This window comes from Carassius gibelio, chromosome A4, assembly GCF_023724105.1.
Source record: "Carassius gibelio isolate Cgi1373 ecotype wild population from Czech Republic chromosome A4, carGib1.2-hapl.c, whole genome shotgun sequence".
Classification (NCBI taxonomy): Eukaryota; Metazoa; Chordata; class Actinopteri; order Cypriniformes; family Cyprinidae; genus Carassius; species Carassius gibelio.
The window spans coordinates 24934287-24953522 of NC_068374.1; the positions used below are offsets into that span (position 1 = coordinate 24934287).

General features: G+C 39.1%; 2 protein-coding genes and 1 long non-coding RNA gene across 3 annotated transcripts; 2 read left to right on the top strand and 1 right to left on the bottom strand.

The window, feature by feature from the left end:
* The first annotated feature begins 118 nt into the window (after positions 1 to 118).
* On the top strand, positions 119 to 11270 carry LOC127974480 (ataxin-10-like). Its single transcript, XM_052577809.1, has 11 exons — positions 119 to 289; positions 461 to 655; positions 980 to 1065; positions 1166 to 1262; positions 1387 to 1554; positions 1642 to 1722; positions 2459 to 2612; positions 2945 to 3053; positions 3567 to 3745; positions 5718 to 5781; positions 6962 to 11270. Exons 1-11 carry the CDS (start codon positions 159 to 161, stop codon positions 7144 to 7146), a joined length of 1449 nt encoding a protein of 482 aa, XP_052433769.1. The 5' UTR covers positions 119 to 158; the 3' UTR covers positions 7147 to 11270.
* A 461-nt stretch (positions 11271 to 11731) lies between these two features.
* Positions 11732 to 18994, bottom strand: LOC127974486 (protein Wnt-7b). The gene is made up of 4 exons (XM_052577821.1): positions 18731 to 18994; positions 16237 to 16463; positions 14266 to 14537; positions 11732 to 13297 (listed from the first exon to the last, which is right to left on the bottom strand). The coding sequence occupies exons 1-4, from the start codon at positions 18811 to 18813 to the stop codon at positions 12818 to 12820; spliced, it is 1062 nt and encodes a 353-aa protein (XP_052433781.1). The 5' UTR covers positions 18814 to 18994; the 3' UTR covers positions 11732 to 12817.
* Positions 13599 to 17405, top strand: LOC127974517 (uncharacterized). Its single transcript, XR_008157306.1, has 5 exons — positions 13599 to 13742; positions 13919 to 14046; positions 14342 to 14603; positions 14761 to 14879; positions 16153 to 17405. It is a non-coding gene; the product is annotated as an uncharacterized LOC127974517 (long non-coding RNA).
* Positions 18995 to 19236: the final 242 nt, after the last annotated feature.

The following is a 19236-nucleotide window of genomic DNA, read 5'->3' on the forward strand; positions in this document are numbered from 1 at the left end:
GTTTCTTTCAAATATGGTTTGTAGACTTGTAACAAAAAATATACACATTACCCTGTATCAAATCAAGAACCTTAACGTAAGTTCGCGGGCTTTTATTTTGAAATCCATTCTATCCGGGAGGCGGAAGTAAAGGGCTGTGTTTATGTGCGCGCGTGTTGATGGCAGCCTCCACTGACAGCATGGCGAACATAAACAGCGCGCTCTGTCAAATAGCCACGGAAAAACTTACAAACACGCATCTCATAACTTTGCAAACTGTGACGACAACTTTACGGGATGAGCAGTTCAGGTACTAGACACTTTCCACAAATGAACAGAAATGTGTGTGTGTCAGTCTATGTATACTGTGTACTTACACATGAACCAGTTATTGTTTATGAAGAAAATGGTAGGATGCATGTACTACCATAAACATTCACCGAGCTGAAAATTGACCGACACAGTTTCTGTTTTGTTTCAGAGCCAGTGTTGACAGAGAGGCTCTTGGAAACCTCTTTGCAGTGCTGTCAAGGCTTTTTGTGGATGTACAGCATATGGTTGAAAAAACGGATTCACAGGAAGAATCAGCATCTCTGTGCCTTAAACTCACCGCAGAGTGTTTCAGAGCGCACAGAAATGCCTGCGTACAGTGCACTCAAAACCAGTGCTGTCTGAGGTAGTGTAGTGTCCAAAAACTCTGAGCTTTTTCATTTCAAATGATTTCCTTGGCATAAATATGTGATTAAAATGTTGAAAATGTAACAAAAAATGTATTGTCTAAATATATGTGTTTCTTAGTATTTTGTATGTTCTTAATCTAATTCAGTTTGTTTCTTTATTTTATACGGGAACTGTTTTTAATATGTTCTTGAAATCCTAGGATTTTGCAGATTTTTGGTGCGGTCTCTGGCTTACGAACACTTTTTATAACATCATAATCATTATAAGCATATGAATATGACTGTGGCCTGTCCAACTTAAAAAAATATTTTTTTCACAGAGATCTAGGCTCTATCAAGCTATCTTTTGAGATCTTGACCATACTCCTCAAGATTTCGTCAAGAGGTTCAAATGACATTTGGGACGGTGAGTTTCAAGAGTTGTCAGCTCCTCTCAGAAAAGATCTCCTCTGCGAGATGGCGGGTAACAGGCAGATAACTCGATTTATGATTCTATCCATTGGCAGCACTTCGATGTGGGATTCAGTTTCTTGGTAACATTGCTGTTGGAAACCAGCTTTGCAAAGATGACATCTGGGAGCTTGGGTTCCCGCATGTCTTTTGGTGAGTGAATTTATGGTCCGGCGGCCGCTGCTGCATATATTACGATTGCAGTCAAAAAATGTATTTGGTCCTCATTTTGTAAAGCCCTCGGGTGCGGTTTATAACCACTTTTATATCATTCAAGGGACCTTTTGGAGCTTGCAGATGAGAGAGCGGTTTCATACACATGTATGGTGATCCACACTTGTCTGGATAAACACAAGACAGAACAGCTTGTTAAAGACACACAGCAGCTTAAATTGTCCCTGAAGATCATAGACTTGTGCAGGACGTTGCCTGATGTGGACTGGACGTAAGCTTTGTGTTTTCATTGAAACAAACAAAAGACAACCACATCTGTTATATACCCCATGTTGGTCATATATTACTCTTCTTACAGGGTCTTTATTGTCACAAAACACTTTCTCAAGTCGTCAGAGCTCATTAGGAAGATGTACACTGAAATGAGCAATGAGGAAAGGTAAAAACTATCAATTTTTTAATTCAATTATTGCACAAATAAGATAAGGTTAATATATCACAATACTGAGTTTTGACATTTCTGATGAGTTGATGTGTTTATTTAAGGCTCTGTTACAATTTCTAGTAATACTATACAATGTGGATACATTTGTTAACATTAATAACTACATTTATTCATTTTAGGTAGTGTTAATCTAAATGTTTACTATTATGTTTTCAAGTTCAGTAGTTTTAAGTGTTACTGCACCGTGAACTAACATGAACATGAACAATTTTATAAACGAACAAAGGTTTATAAATGCTAGTGAGCTGCCTAACTAGACTGCATTTTCAGACATCATTGGCTGTTCCAAATGCATTTTAAAACACCTAATATTCGAAGTTAACATTTCATCCTTTGTAGATAAGGAATTGTGAGGAACGGAGTAAAAAAAAAATGGTGGATGCCATTTAAAAAATTCCAAAAGAAAATACACATTCACATAACATAATAAAATAAAATAAAAAATTTCTCGACACTTTTGTACTTTCAGTGTGTTATTATCTATTGAAAATATAAATTAAAAACACTTTGGTTAGGACGCTTCACTGTGTCAGCTCACTAGGGTTTGGAACAGAGCCTGATTATCTCTCTTAAAACATAGTAAAATGGGCCACAAGAACAAATGTATCTTTCTAAATCATATTGTATGTTTAATATAGATTGTTTTGTGAATGTAACTGTTTACTACCAGGCTCACACTGTTGGAGCTGATATTAGCCCAGCTTGGTGTCGTTGAGGAGGAGAAGTGCTCAATGCCTCTGAGCACAGCTCAGTTCCTGGCTTCCTGTTTTACTGATCACTGCAGTGCTGTTCTCACTCTGAGCTCTGAATCATCAGATGACCAGGTCAGCTTCATATTGTATATATTATGGATGTTTTTTTGTTTTTTTTATCATTGTCTGTTGATATTGGACAGATATTGGAAACTACAGTTATTACTTATATTCTTGAGCATTAAATCAGCATTTTAAATTGATTTCTGAAGGATCATGTGAGACTGGACTAATGGCTGCTTTGCCAATACAGGAATACATTTTTTTTTTACAATATATGCTTGGTGAGCATTGAAAGAAGAGACTTCTTTCAAATAAACATTTTTAAAAATCTCATTGTCCTTAAAGTTACTGTATATTATATAGAAAATGTACTAAGCCTGGTATTTTCTCTACGTTTGTAGGAGGCTATGGTTGTCATCAGGCTTTTAGACATCCTTTGTGAGATGACCTCTGACTGCAAGGAGTTTATGGCCCTGCAGGATCACGCTGACCTTTTGAGAGCAACAGTTGGTAAATTTGGATTTCTGGCGTAATGCTTTTGTTGGAAATAAAAATCCTAATGCATTCCTAATGTGAATACATAAAAACCATAGGGAATTATCAAGTCTCTACCATGAATTGAAGATGCAAAATATTTGTTTTGGTGCAACTGCATAATCACACTGTAAACGCTCTTGAAAACATGGGGCTGAACTTGCTGTCCCTTATTCTGTCTTGGAGATGATTAACTAAACTGAAAAATCAAACCACACACCACTATATGCCTTTTCTCTCCTTTCCTATTTAAAACACAAAGCAGCCATTTCAGAAGGGTGCTTTACGAAACCAACACCTCTGACAGGTCACAGCTCACTGCAGACAGACACTATTTTCATTCTTCACAGACTCTGCTGTCATCTCCAGCTGTGATGTCACGCATTAAACATGAGATTCGTGCCAGCATGCATTTCTTTTTCTCTCGCTGTCTCTCAAATCTTCTATGTAATGTATAAATTCTACATTAATCGTCTTTGTCACCCTCAGATCTCTTGAAAGAGGTCCACTTACTGGGCAAAACCAGTAAAAATGTGTTTACTGCTGCACACGACTTCTCCTTGACAAGGCCAGGGGGCGCCGATACCCATCCTGTCCTCAGTTTCAAAGCTCATCTCATTCGGCTCATTGGAAACCTGTGTCATGGCCACGCTGTCAACCAGGACAAGGTACTGCACACAGTAGACACTTCTAGAATGGTGCTTAAGTGAGTCTGCATATATGAGATTTTGCATGAAAGTTGAAAGTCACATTATTAGAGATGTTCAGAACCGAGACCCCATATGTTTGTTGGATATTTAAGATTTAAGATTGCATTTTTGTGTCCACATTAAAATAAAATTTACAAAAGTAATTTTATATACATAGAAATTACATTAAATGCAAGTGTCTGCTTTAATCTTACAAATAACTTGTGGAAATGCCAAAATATGGGAGCGCAGCGTATATTTTTATAAAAATCAAACAAGATACTTATTCTGACCTGTACTTATTAAAATGTGTAAAAGAAAATGTAGAGCTACTTCATTTGATTATACTTAAAATTTTTAAAAACTTACAATTCATTGGTTTTGAGGGGGCTGCACTGCGATTCTTAAATAAAGTCTTTTAATGTCATCTAATCTTTCTTTCTAAATATGAAATAAATTGATGGTCGAGACTGGTTGTAGTTTTGTCTGACACCACCTTGCTTGAAATTCGTCAATGAAAGAGAACTGACTGATGGGTAAGAAAAACTTCAATAGTGTGATTGCCGAGGGAAGGAGGTAGTTAGCAGAATTCCTGGAAATCATCTTTTAAACTTCCTCTCCTGCGATTTCTATGACTTGTTGGAAAGTGAAGGAATGTGTTGGCAATGAATGATGAAACTAACACCATAGATTTTGCAGCCAACTCCAGTAAACTGCTGATCAATGGACAGCACAACCCAGTCGTGGTAAACACATTAACAATACTGTGGTTTAGAGCCTTTCTCTCTGTCCATCAACCCAGGCCTGGGCTTTTTGTTTGTGGAAGCTCCCTCCTTGAAAACTAATCAGGGGATTAATGCCGTTAGATAAAGACTTGAGAACCATGCTGAATTTCATGCTAGTACAGTCTCATTGCTTCCCCAAATCTTTTTCCACTTTGTTCCCTTTCTACTTTTTTTTCCCTTCTTTTTAATGAATTCTCTTCTAAGCAGTCTCCTGCGATGGAGGGATTTTCAGGTCTGTCCCCTTCAATCAGCACAGAGGAGAACCTAGTACTGGCCTTCTTAAATAAGGTCAAGGCACACAACTGAGAGGTCAAAGGTCAAAAAACAATAGCAAGCCCCCCCCCCCCAAGCCTGCACCCACAATTTTTGACCAAAACCCTCTTCCTAAACGTTGTGAGCGTACGGCTCCTATTGCTGCTTTCTAATGGGCCGTTCACTCAGAATGCATTTTTGCATTCCACTACGCTGCTTTTCCATAAATTTTCTATGTAAACCAGACGGGATGTGCTCGCCTCTCACCCGTGATCCATCTAAATTCCCAAATCTCTAAACCATTTTCTTTGTTAGAGGACCTCTAAAAAATATTCATTTAGACAGCTCTACATAAAAAGCAATACCACACCTGTTTGGATTTGTTTTATTGTTTGCTTTGCTGCAAGAAAGTATCTTAGATGGCGGTACAGTTAAGTAGGACGTGCTTTTGCATCAGGGGTGCTGATGTTTTAAAATGCTGCCTCTGTAGTAGTCCACTACATGTGAGGATAGCCAAACAAAACTAATTCTGTGGCTGAAGCATATGGTTACATAAGTTTCACTCATTTTGATTGCTTGCACTACTTTCTCAATCAAATGCCATGTTTGTCATTAGCAGAAGAAAATTGTCAGGGCTCTATGTCTTGTGTCTCCTCTTCCTTATTCAGTTTTTTCTTTTTTTATGTAATCAAAGTAGTTAAAGGGCAACCGCTGTTGCTCTTGGGTTATGATACATACTCAGGGTAATGTACGGTATAGTTAGAGACTGCATGTGACGAAAACCAGCGCAAACTTGTATGACTGCGCCAAACCAGAGCTCAACCGCATTGACTTTCCTCGATGGAAAATAATTGTTTTCTGTCCAGTCTGGCTCACGATGTCCCTGTTTTTTTTTTTCTATTTGTCCCCTATAGGTAAGAGAACTGGACGGTATAGCTCTCATTCTGGACAACTGCAGCATCGACAGCAACAACCCCTGTATCCTTGATTGTGACTCCATGCACTTATTTTTTCACACTGTGCTTTTGAGGTGTATTTAATGAGGGTTTTCTGGTTTAGTGAAAACCACCACAAAAATGCTAAGATATTGCTATCTAAAGTGTGAACTGCATTGTAATGGTCTCTTATATTCAATTACTAATAGAGGTTTTACCTCAGTGTTTCATGTTTGAGTGATTGAGGCTTGTTCAGACTTGAAAACGCAATTGAGATGTTATTAGAGCAAAGCCAGCATCTGGCCCAATGGTTTCATGTCCCACCACCTAGCAATGTCCACTGTACAGAGGTGGAACTGTTGGGCTGACTCACGATTATTTTGTAACCCTCACTCATCGGTCTCCTTGTGTGAAAGATCTAGTCGGAATAGTTTATGAAGCTAAATGTCGGTATTGCATTTCTGAGTAATTTGGTGGTGTTGACTGAAGTCTTTTTTTTATAGATGTGCAACACTTTCTGGAAAACTTGATTGAAATCCTGGGTGGAAAACCACCACTTGAATGAATTGAAGTGATATTTTGTATTTTTATAGTGTTGACCTGCATCCTGCCAACTCTGTTCCATATGAAATGGTTCATTGATAACACGACAATCTGATGTATTACAGCTGTGTATCCAAAGGCTCCTTGACTGAAGCTGGCACTGTTGTTTAAAAAAAACCTTTTCATTCTCTAGCGATCACTGCCGGTCTGTATTAGAGAGAGCAGGGCACAATGTCAGCTGCTCTTTCACTAGGGGATGAGCCGCTAAGCTGAGCTTGTGTCCTCATGGATGCTGCTTCCTGACCACATTAGGAAGTAGTCATTGTTTCTTACTGTTTAGCATGGTTGCTGGACCTGGTGTTGCTAGCTTCACTTCTGATATGGGCAAAGTTTGTATAAAATATTATGTGACGTACTGATCTACCGATATATTGTGCATCCCTGCCCTAAGTATAATCTTGGATATTAATTCAGAAAGTGATGTGCTATTGAATTTGCATTCTGGTGGACAAAGAAAATGGAAAAGTTGTTTTGAAGTTAGTTCTAGATTATATATCTAGAGTCCAGAATATCATGGAGACTTTTTGGCTGAAGCCAGCATGAAACCAACAAAGAACACCCTGACAACCACATAGCAGTGCATTAAAACGGTTGAAAACTATCCTTAACATTCTTTCCAGTCATAAGCCAGTGGGCTGTGTTTGCCATCCGGAACATCCTGGAACACAACCTAGAGAATCAGAAGCTGATACAAGGACTTCGGAGACAAGGTGTGGCAGACGACTCTATGCTCAGAGAAATGGGCTTCAGAGCGGAAGAAAGGGATGGAAGTCTACTGCTCAGGCCCCTAAAGAAAGACTCATAGTTGATTAAGTAGAGCTGGGAAACTGCTGTCCCGGAATGCCCATCCCCACACCCCTTTACCATGCTGTATTACACTCTGGAGATGGCTTAAAACGCCCACAACACATTGGGGTAATTAAATATCCAATCAGTAGTTGGGAACATAAAGGGGGTGGTCTGGGCTTTGTGTTCTCCACACAAGAGGAAATCAATCAGAGGAGCTTATGTGAGAGAACTCATGCTGGCGTCTGTGATGCATTTAGTGGTCTTTGATTCCAACCCCTGAAAGTGGGATTCAGATCCTATGAAACAAGGAGAACTGTGTCTTCCTGGCTTTTCAGCCACTAAAGAAACTCTGGTGACCAACAGGGAGTAGAGGTTAATCCCTAATTCAGTGCATTTTATTGAGACCAGGCTGTCTCTTGACCTGGACACACAAAGTTCGTCTTTGAATAGCTGTGAGACTTGGATCCTTCTTTTTGAAAACTGCCTTAAGATTTTGTGCTTTAAAATGGGGTTTGTATACAAAGCCGTGGAATTTCAACAATAATCAACAATTATTCAACAATATATATGTATAAATATATATATTATATATGTGTGTGTGTGTCTCTTATAATCTAATATGGAGTAGAAAACATACACACTTAATATAAAGTAAATATTTTCATGATTATAAATCAATTAATTTAAGTTTGTAAACGATGTGTTTTCCTTAGAATAAAATGTATACTCTACATGCTTTTAAAAGATAGTATAAATGTGTCTTTACACATAAAAATAAAATAGCTGCTCTTCTATTTTAGGAAAAGTGTCCCAGGATTCTTATTGATAGTTTTGCTTATTTACTGTCCAGCCTAACATACACACAGTGGGGAAAATATTTATTTGATCCCCTGCTGATTTTGTAAGTTTGTCCACTTTGTGATTTTTTTTGATAGGTTTATTGTTTTACTTATAGAGACATCATTCCAACCAAAACAATCGAGAAAAAACACATTATTTAAAGGGGGGTTGAAATGCTCATTTTCACACAATCTCCTGTTAATCTTGAGTACCTATAGAGTAGGTATAAGAATCACGAGCGCGAGTAGGCTTTTGCGTTGAGAGCGGGTTCATTCTGACGCTCCTCGGACTCGCTCCGAGCGGGGCTCGAACCCGGGTCTCCTCTAACATGGAGGCTAAATGGCTACAGCCACTAGCGTCTGTTGCTAGCGCGTCTCTTGAGATCGGGGAGGTTTACCTGCACAGGACTACTCGCTGGCATCCGTTACACTTAGCGGTTTTGGAAAATGACTAAGTTCCACTTTATGTCGTCTTTTTTTTTTCATTAAAGGTGTACAAGGTTTACTTGATGTGCTTACGCGCCAAAAGCTAAGTTAACAACACAGAGATATTTGAAGCAGTTTTACCCACCGCCTGCGGTTCCAACACACGATCGTGACCCTTTTTCATTGGGACTGCATTATCCTTAAGAAATAAACAATATGCAAATCCGGCGTCAAACTGGGCCTTGTTTGTAAAACAAGCATCTTCGAAATGCAGGGAACCAACAAAAACACTTGCACAACTCCGTCGATGCTCTTTAAAAATAAACTCCGTCCACTGGTCCCTTGATGTTTTTTTTCTGGTAATCTGTGCAGGGTTGTCTTGTCCTCACAACCAAAAACACACTTTCGCTCTGGTCAGTGAATGTCTCTGCTCTGCTATACGGGAGCGCGCGCTCTTCCGGGAGAAGTGCCTTTAGGACCCATATAAGGAAATTCCGCTCCATCTCACGTCACAGAGCCATACTCGAAAAAAACTTTCCGAAACTTGTGACAAACCGGAAGATTAATTTGTACGTCCTTCAAACGTACAAATTAATTTTTGAAACTTTGTCCATGTTTAGCATGGGAATCCAACTCTTTAACAGTGTAAAAAACTCAGTATGCATGAAATAGCATTTCACCCCCCCTTTAAAGGTTAGAATTGATTTGCATTTCAATGAGTGAAATAAGTATTTGATCCCCCAAACAAAACATGACTTAGTACTTGATGCAGAAACCCTTGTTGGCAAGCACAGAGGTAAGACGTACCTGGTAAGACCAGGTTAGGTTTGCACACATCTCAGGAGGGATTTTGTTCCACTCCTCTTTACAGATTCTGTATAAATCCTTAAGGTTTCTTGGCTGTTTTTTGGCAACTCAAAGTTTCCGCTCCCTCCACAGATTTTCTATAGGACTGAGGTCTGGAGACGGGCTTGGCCACTCCATGACCTTAATGTGATTCTTCTTGAGCCACTCCTTTGTTGCCTTAGCTGTATGTTTGGTGAAATCGTCCTGTAACCTTAGCAGAACAACAGCCCCAAAGCATGATGTTTCCAGTCAGCATTTCTCTCCCTCCAAACATGGCAAGTTGAGTTAATTTTGGTCTCATCTGACCACAACACTTTCTCCCAAGAAATGAATCATTTAGATGTTCTCTGGCAAACTTTAAACTGGCCTGTACATGTGCCTTCTTGAGCAGGAGGACCTTGTGGGCGCTGCAGGATTTCAGTCCATTGTGGCGTAGTGCCACCAATGTTTTGCTTGGTGACTTTGGTCCCAACTGTCTTAAGATCATGTGAAGCTGATTTATGATTATTTTGTATTTTATCCAATTCTGAATAATCGCTAGCCTGACAACGTCAGACTTCCTACTTCCGCTCAATTTCACTTCGCTTCTGTACTCAGTCTGATACAGCGTCAGAGCTTTCTGTTTGCCACCGGTCTGGAAACAGCCGGGCCAATCAACGAACAGAGGGCAGGCTGAGAGCCTTGACGTAGATGCGTAGATTAACTTCGCATAATCTGCAAAAGTCGTTTACAGCCATGTTCACTCCAGTATTTCGCTCGCATCATCATGTGTTTACAACAGGTTTACAGTGTTCAATCATAGATTTGAGTTCGATGCATGATGTCTGTGCTTCGATGCGGCTGTACAGGCGCATAACATACATCATAACTAAATGTATCTGATTGGCTTACGGTAACCAATGATTTTAAACTTCAGACAAGCGCCCCCTAGAAAGAGAGAAAACACTTCTCTATTATGCCATTCCAGACTCTGTCTACGAAGCAAAGTGAATTAGCAGAGTCTTACCAGGCTAAATAATCGCACCCACAGTTGTCTCCTTCTCACCAAGCTTTTTGCTGATGGTCATGTAGCCGATTCCAGCCTTGTCCAGATCTACAATCTTGTCTCTGACATCCTTTGACAGCTCTTTGGTCTTGTCCATGGTGGTGGGAGAGGTTGGAATGGAACAAACCGATTGCATGGACAGGTGTCTTATACACCCAACAAGCTGACATTAGGAGTAACTTAAAGTGGCAGGACTAATCGTTTAACATGGGCACATAACCAGTCTTTGGGAGCCAGAACTCTTGCTGGATGGTAGGGGATCAAATACTTATTTCACTCACTGAAATACAAAATGGGTTCTAACCTTTATATAATGTTTTTTCCAGATTTTTTTGGTTGGTGTTCTGTCTCTATCCATTAAAATAAACTTACAGACCCCTAATTTCTTTGTAATTGGGCAAACTCACAAAATCAGCAGGGGATCAAATAAATATTTTCCCCACTGTAGGACATTAGAAGAGCAACACCTCTTAAACCGACCAGAAATCAGTCCTCAGGCCTTTCTCTCTCTGGCTATCCCACAGCACTTTTTGGCTCTCCTGGTCATCTAGTTCTGCCCTTAGTTTGTCCTAAGTGAATCGGACCAGAAGTATTAGCTTGCAGAATCACATCTCACCCCGTCCTGTTCTGGAATGAGCTGAGTGGTCCACACACATACACCCCTGTAGCATTAATACCCCTCTGTGGAGGCCTCTGCTCTCCCAACCACACCCTGTTTTTTCTGCCTCATATTTTTTAATGACAAAATGTTTTTGTGAAACAATCGGGGTTGACTTTTCTCTCAATCCGGGGTATAGTGTTGGGAGCTTACGCGGTTCCGGTACCCAGCATTTCAGACGGCTAACAAAACAGGTCCACTTTACTTCTGCTTCGGTGACTGCCTGCAATGCTTTTCACCCACAGGAAAAAGACCAGAGGGGCAGAGAGCACGCGGCGGGTGAATGAATGAGCCAGGTCGGATGCCTATTCAAACCCAGGTGGGAACAGCTCTGCGTCACTCCGAGATCAGCGTTTCACAGTATCTACACCCACGGCTATAAGCTGCTTGGTGTTTCTGGGAAGAAACTTTCGAGTGAGATGTTGACATGCATTTAACAACATGGCATCATTTTTCTCAGTAAACAGATTCATTTAAATTGCCACAGTTTGATGCATTTGATCCAAACTCTTTGATTCTTTATTTATCTAGCAATTCTACTGTTAATCTTTGCCAAAAAAAAAAAAAAGTATAAATACATCTAGACAACAAAAAGATGAGATGGTTCAATATCAAACTTGAAAAAGAATTCATGGAGAACTCAAGAAAAGTCATAAAAAAAGCTTACATAATTCGACTGGGTCAAACATTGTAGATCTGAAATTAAACAATAAAAACATTACAGGGAAAACAGTATCAATAATTACTCTGAATGTACCTGACATAAAGTGCCATAATTCTCTACATAAAAAAATAAATTTTAACAAATTTGCCAGCTATTTAACTCGTATAAACAATAATAATAATAAAAAAATGCTACTCGAAATATTTCCAGTGACCTTTTAACCATTTTCAGACCCATAGCTGTATGGTTCATTGACTCAGGCGGAATATAACTTGACCTTGTGCACGCCGGAGCAGTGATGTGGAATCCCATGTCTCTGGCATTCGTGGGAATGGTTTGGTCACTCTATGAAGTATCTAAAAGCGCTCTCTCTTTAGTTCCCACACACATTTACACACTCCCGTTCAGAGTACTGCAGCATGCATGACCAAGTCTTGATTTGACAAAGGAACCTCTTCTCATAAAAAAAAAAAAAAAAAAACAGTATGCACCATAACCACCAGTGCAACAATGGGCAACATAATCACCAAGAAACGACTTGGCCACTTTTCTTCATCAGTAAACTGCAAAAGAAGCTCTTTTTACATACTCAGTGTCCTATACTGTTTCGGCTTGGGTTTTGGAAGCAACAGATCAGTAGCAATGATATTAGAAGTGTTTACTTCTGTGTACCATTACGAGACATCTACAGTATGAACATTTTCAATCTTTTTTTGTTTTTTCTCCCTGAAGAGAAGGTAAGAGGGTCATTTTTGTTTTCAGTGTTCAAACAGATACAGTGTGACTGAAGCTTTCCAGCATTTCCAGAGTTGCAAAGTTGCAGCACCTCTTTCCTCTTGAACGACCATAGTGGCTCAGCTGGTGGGATATTTTACAAGTTCCCCTTGCCTCAATCAGCTTTGTGAGCCGTTGAGAATGTCCAGTAGGAGTTTTGAGTCAATATCCCATCCTCAGAGAAGGCCTTTATTGACCATATGTCCATATGTTTGCGAGGTCAGTCTGAGGTCAGTGCATTTTCCTCTCAAGTTCCGGCATCATCTTTAACCTTCCCCGTTCTCTTTTGGCAACGGTCTTTCTTGCATAAAGACTGCCTGATGTGCAAAATAAAGCCATCCAGTTCCGACACTTCCGTTTCTGTTTCAAACACTTCCTGTTTCTTTCCACTGGCTTCTTGCCTTTCCTTCTTGTCCTTTTAACTCTTCCGTTTGCTCATTTACAGGTGAACACCTCTGTCTTTTCACTGCACGTGTTACACTTAACGAAGCAGCACCACTGGAATTTACAGTTGCACTGCCACACGCGCGTGTACTGATGGGTGTTGTGACCCCGGCCGCAGCACATCAGGTTGCACCCATCTGTGTGAGGGGACGTGTGGTTACACAGCCGTCCTCTCGTTCCAGTGCTCCCCGTCACAGCATCCTCCTCACAATAGTTGGGCGAGCGGTCCAAGTACACCAAGTCTGTGTCCGTGGGCTTTATGTACCCACGGGACTGCTTGAGACGCAGGAAAGAGGGTTGGCGAAAACGCGTGGCTCTCACGGCCTCCACCTCGACGGCAGTGGCATAACGCTCCTTAAGCAAATAGCCGATCTCTCGGAATTTGGGCAGAGTTGTCCAACAGGTTTTTGTGGTACATGAGCCAGAGACGCCATGACACTTACATTCCAGTTTCATCCTTTCCTCTAGAACCTGCAACAGTAGGGAAAAACCCAGTGTTAGCAAATGTTGGCGCTTCGTTTTGTAACTGAACATAATGTATACATCGTTTTATTAATTTTATTCATAATTTTGTGCAGTAATGTAACATATAATTGTAAAATGTAATTATGTATAATCATAAATATAACGTAAAATATCATTTTTTTACTTAAAATATAAGTAGTTATTTGTTTATATTGCTATATTAAATTTATATGCAAGGTTTATGTTTTTTATACTACATTTTAGATTTATTTACAATGCTCAGACCACTAAAATATCAACCTAAATACACACACACACACACACACACACACATGTGGTTGATCTGTTTTTTTTTTTTATTTCCTAGTAAGACTCATAGTATTTTACAATGGGCATGACTTCATCAGAGGCCTCTGAAGCTGAGGTGCCAGTGAATCCATGCAGCTGTTGGGTAAGGGAAATTCTTGACATTTTATCTCGACTGTTTTCAGCAATTTAAACCGAAACCCATTATTCAATAAGTCCTGAGCAATGTTTCGATGTGCAATGCCAGATATCTGTCAAAACTGAGGGGGAGAAATATGTTTTAGCCAGATCATACCCTGTAATTTTCTCTACCTTCTGCAGGGCCACATCAAAGAACGGGAGAAATGTCCATAATTCTCAAATCCCCATTTATGTATAGGGTTACATTTGAGTTAAAAGCAGAACTTTTGGGCTGTTTGATGTGTTCCTGATATGTTCAACAGACAGAGGTACGTGATAATTGACGTTTACCCATTTAGTTAAATGTTAATATTCCCCTTCAATGAGAGGGACTAGAAGTTTAGTAGTGATGTTCCTATGTTTTTCCCTTAAGTCTTTAATCTCTCGGTTTAAAAGCAATGTATTACAACTCATGGTTCTTCATGATATATATATGTATATATAGTCTATGTATGTATGTATTGCTCTATACAACTTGTCTTCCTTACCTTTCTTCCTGCTTCATTATTGTGCAAGTTCATTAGTCTCCTTGCATTTTTTTTAATCTCTCGGGCATCCACAAAGCGTCTGGAGAACTCCACTCCGTATTTGACATCTGCCGAGCAGCCGCCCCATTTCCATCCCTCTTCCTGGTCATGGTAGCCCTGCTTTTCTCTGTCACAGCCGCAGTGGCTCAGATTGCCCTGACTACAGGCTGCTGTCACAGCGTGGGCAACACCTGCTGCCGTGATGGCGTAGGTAAACGCAGCCTCCTTGCTACCTAGGAAGAAAAGAGTTGAACCTCCTGAGATGATCTGACACCATTGGCACCCCAAAGTTCATGCCAGTGAGTTCCCTCGAGTGCATCTTTAATAGATTTCATACTGAACGGTGTAGCTACTGCATTCACTAGCAGGGTATAACTTCCAATGCGAAGCAGCAAAAACACACCTGTCATTTTTAACCCTTAGAAATGATTAACTGTTTCATGTTTGTTTGATTAGTGATAGAACTAAACTCTGCAGGGATGTAAATCTCCAGGAGCACGACTGAGCACTCCTGATCTCGAGATTGCTGTAAGGAGACTAAACTGACCCCTGCTGGTCGGCCTTTATGAAAAGAGGTTAGTAAGAATAGACTGACCAACACAAAGATCTCTATTCTATTATCTCTATACTAACACATTAGTTAACGACCGAAGGTAAGAGTTTCACTTTGAATTAAAAACAAAGTGCTGTGGTCATTTGTCATTTGGTTACTTTCTATTCTATTTTATTCTATTCCGTTCCCCAAAATGTTTGTTATTCTATTGTACATTAGTGCCTTGTTGTGTAGTGTCGAACTATGGTTATCACTTTCGCAATTATAGTCATACCTTGTTTCCAAGCTTTACTTGAAGACTAATCATCAAGTCTGCCAATAATACCGCAATATTTTAGTATGCACCATTTGCATTTACAGTAAAAGCAGGAAACAAATATCAAATTGCTGTTCTCATTTTTTAGGATAATATCCCTCATTAAGATATGCTGGCAGTGAATCTTGTAAAGACAACAGTGATTACCTGCTCCATCCTACAAAAAAGACTATTAGTGTTGTGTTTTTTTTCTCATAGCTAAAGCCGAAATCTTACAAATGATCATCAGGTTTAACTGAGCACAGGGTTATTTTCCTTATCCAGCCAAAAGATCTAAATGATATAAAGTCTTTGTATAATTTGACAAGTAATGTCTGCCTGGATCTACTGGTGAATATTAGCTAATGTTATTTTAATGGATTTTTGTGGGGGAAAAAAAAACAATAGCCTTTCAGTAAAGTTCATAATGGCTAAACAACCTACGGTTTATCCTAAAATGTACATTCGAACAGCTAATTTGATTACGCTTTTAACTACTAATAAAGCATACTCAACTGTTTTGTTTAAATCAATTTTATAGTCAAAATTGGTGCAGGAATTGAGTAAGTCTGTAGATTCCATCCATTCCTAGATACTGCATATAAACTCATACCAGAGCATAAAAAGCTTCTTACATATTAGAACCCTCATATGCACAGTTTAGAGCTCACCATAGCTGAGAATCATACAAAAGAAATAAGATGTTGTTGTGTAGAGTCAACCAACCCCAAAAAGAGTGATTGTTACCAGGACCGTTGAATTAAACCAAGCCTCGCACCGCACCCTGACCGTAACAAAACATTTCTGACTGAAAGGCAATTTATATGGGAGTGCTATATTAAAAAAAAAAAAAAAACATTATTGTGTGTTCTTCGGTTGAGTTTCTCACAAAGTCAGTGGTGCCATTAGTGTGTGTTTGTGTAAGTGTGCAAATGATTTGAATGTAATTGCGGACAGATCACGTCCACTTTAACATCTTTTCATCTCACTTGTGTCGCAGGGCCACACTCTCACGGAAACAAATTGCAGCCAAAGCAACACATGCACACACACAAGAACAGATCTCAGGGCTGTACCTACTGACCTACTCTCAGCTCTTGCCCAAAGACGGTCCTCTCGCCAAGGGCAGAGCAGTTCCATCGTCCGTAGCGAAACTGATAGTGGCACTCGTTGACGCCCAGCTGAGCGCCTTCCCCAATGATGATGATGGCATCTGGGCGGCTCTGGCAGATGGCGCGCTGTCTGGGGGCCAGGCCAGGGATTTTGTTGCAGATGATGTTCGCACCCAAAGCCACGACTGAAGAAAAAGCCCTTTGGAGGAGACCAGGTATATTGATGTCAACAGCTGATATAGACCAGGTATTCAAGAAATGGGGACCCAAAAATGAACATTTGATTGGAGCCAAAATCTGCAGCGCATTGACCCTCCAAAGCAAATTTGAGGAACCCTGCTTTACTATATGAAAAAATTTAAGAACATCTCATGACTCATTTAAAACAGAACGACAAACTCAAAGTTCATGAAACAAAGCTTTTACAGGCAAGTGTGGAAATGAACTTGATAATAATGTCCCAAATCATGTCTAAACAGATGAGCAGACCAACCATACACTATTCTACATATAAAGACCATACACAACAATACGATCGCAAAATATACAGCCCAATTAAAGTGAAACTACACAAAATTGTAACCCCAGTGTTAGTCTATTGAGTCTATTGATCAAGTGAACATGATTCAGAAATATATTGACCTTTTTTTCTGACATAGTGGGAGATGTTCGTACTAATGACCAGAAGATGAAGTGTCCTAATGTCGTGATACAAATTTGGAATAAACCCATTTGAGCCAAGAAAGACAAATTTGAGAGGAGCTACCAAAACTAGAGTGTCCATTCATCAGTCATAATTAATAGTTTTGCATTCTTGTTCTTGTAACAAGAATGTTATTTAATAGCATCTGAACACAGGGAAACTTTAAAAGTCATCTTCATAGGTCTGGTCTGAGGAAAATCCATGAAGAATATTTTGGGCTCTAAATAGTCCACAGGCTTCTAAATTAACTAAGAATCAGAGAACAATGTGTAAATTTGACAAGACTCGGACTCAAAGCTTTAAATAATGATTATGAAAGAGTGACCAGAATCTATATAAAGCACATTTATGGTCTACACATGTGTGGCTCAGTAATTTCTCCAAAGGCTGAACTTTAGTGCAAATAAAAGGTTCTCTTTTCCAGCCACATCTCGCACACCTCACGCTCTGTGTTTTTTTTTTTTTTTTTAATGCGGTTTTCAAATTACAAGCATTTCAGATCAGAATATGGTGTGATTAGAAAAACAGATTACTCACTGTCTCACAGCAAGTGAATGAAAAGTAATCCCATCCATTTTGACTGAATGAACTGGTTTATACTGGCATGACATGTTTAGCCTGAAACTGGGTGGTATCATTAGTATAACTGGAAATCTACTTATTTAAATAATTAATTTCAGTGCAACTTCACTGTAAAAATATATAAGGTATTTAGGTAGGTGCTTTCCTTGTATGGTTTAAAGTTTATAACTATTGTGTAATTAACTATTATAAACTACTTGAACTACTAAAATCTGTGTTGAATCTCATATATAATATATATAATATAATATCATATAATATATATATATATATATATATATATATATATATATATATATATATATATATATATATATATATATATATATATATATATATATATAATAGATTTACACCATAATAATGCACTCATATATAATATATATAATATAATATAATATATATATATATATATATATATATATATATATATATATATATATATATATATATATATATATATATATAATAGATTTACACCATAATAATGCAGGTGGTAAACCAAAAGGCATATACATTGGCTAAAAGACATGCAGTGTTACCCACACAAACACCATCAATGCAACACATGGCACTAAAAATGTAATAAACATTAACTAATCAACCATATTGTGCTTAACTGTTAACAAAAATGATAAACATAAATAAAAGAAAATAACATTTGTGGGAATGTACTTTACAGTTTTTTTAAGAGTTGGTATGATAATTAATACTTTTTACTAAAAAAACACAGTAAATTACATTTAGTGTGTTAAAGTTACAGTTAATCAATGTTTTTACTGCACCATTTAAATGTTTTCCTGTAAATAAGTACAAATTTTACAGTGAATGGATTATGATACATTAGTGTATTTTTTATTATATAGAGAGAGAGAGAAAGAGAGAGAGTCTCTGAGCATTTGTTTTTCAAGCACAAAATGGCTCAAACATATTTACAGCACATGCTCGTTCTCATGGTGTAACACAGCAGGTGCACTAAATAATGCTATTTCCAACATATGTGGAAATGATTATGTGTTTGCACTCTTAAAAACCATTCACGTCCAGATGACTGTCTAATCTTGCGATGCAATAACGATAAACCCTTTAACGCTTTCATTTTCTCCAGTTGTTAACTGTTGAGCCAAAAGCGACGAGAGGACATTAAAGGTCAGGATAAAAAAGCAGTAGTTCAAACCTACAGGTAGCTGCCGCTGCTGAGGATGAGGAAGATCTGGGGGTAGTAGACTGACAGCAGTGCACCGCAGGATGAGATGCTGCGCATGGTGACATTGAAGAGAGCACGTGGAGAAAGCGAACTTCTGAAGTTTTGTCGTGACGTTACGCTGCTGCTCGGCGCGCCGCGGTCCGTGCGACGCGATCCGTCATCTCCTGCGCGATACCGGCTAATTCAGAGTGTGCTCCCCGCCGCGGGTTGACGGCTGATTTTAGGGATTTCGAGTTTAGTGTCGGTGCTTTGCCATTGGCAGAGTGGGGGAGACACTCCAGTCCGCCCACCTTTACGGGCACGGTTGAGTGATGTCTCCGCCTTTCTGTGATCGGCGCTTAATGTCAGAGAGATTGATGAGACATGGACAGAAATCTGATTCGAAAACGTTTCTTTTCATAATAATAGTGACATGGTATATTAAGCAGACCTTGTTTACTTCTTGCAATTCACAAAAAGCGAAAGTTTTCTGCTTTGTCA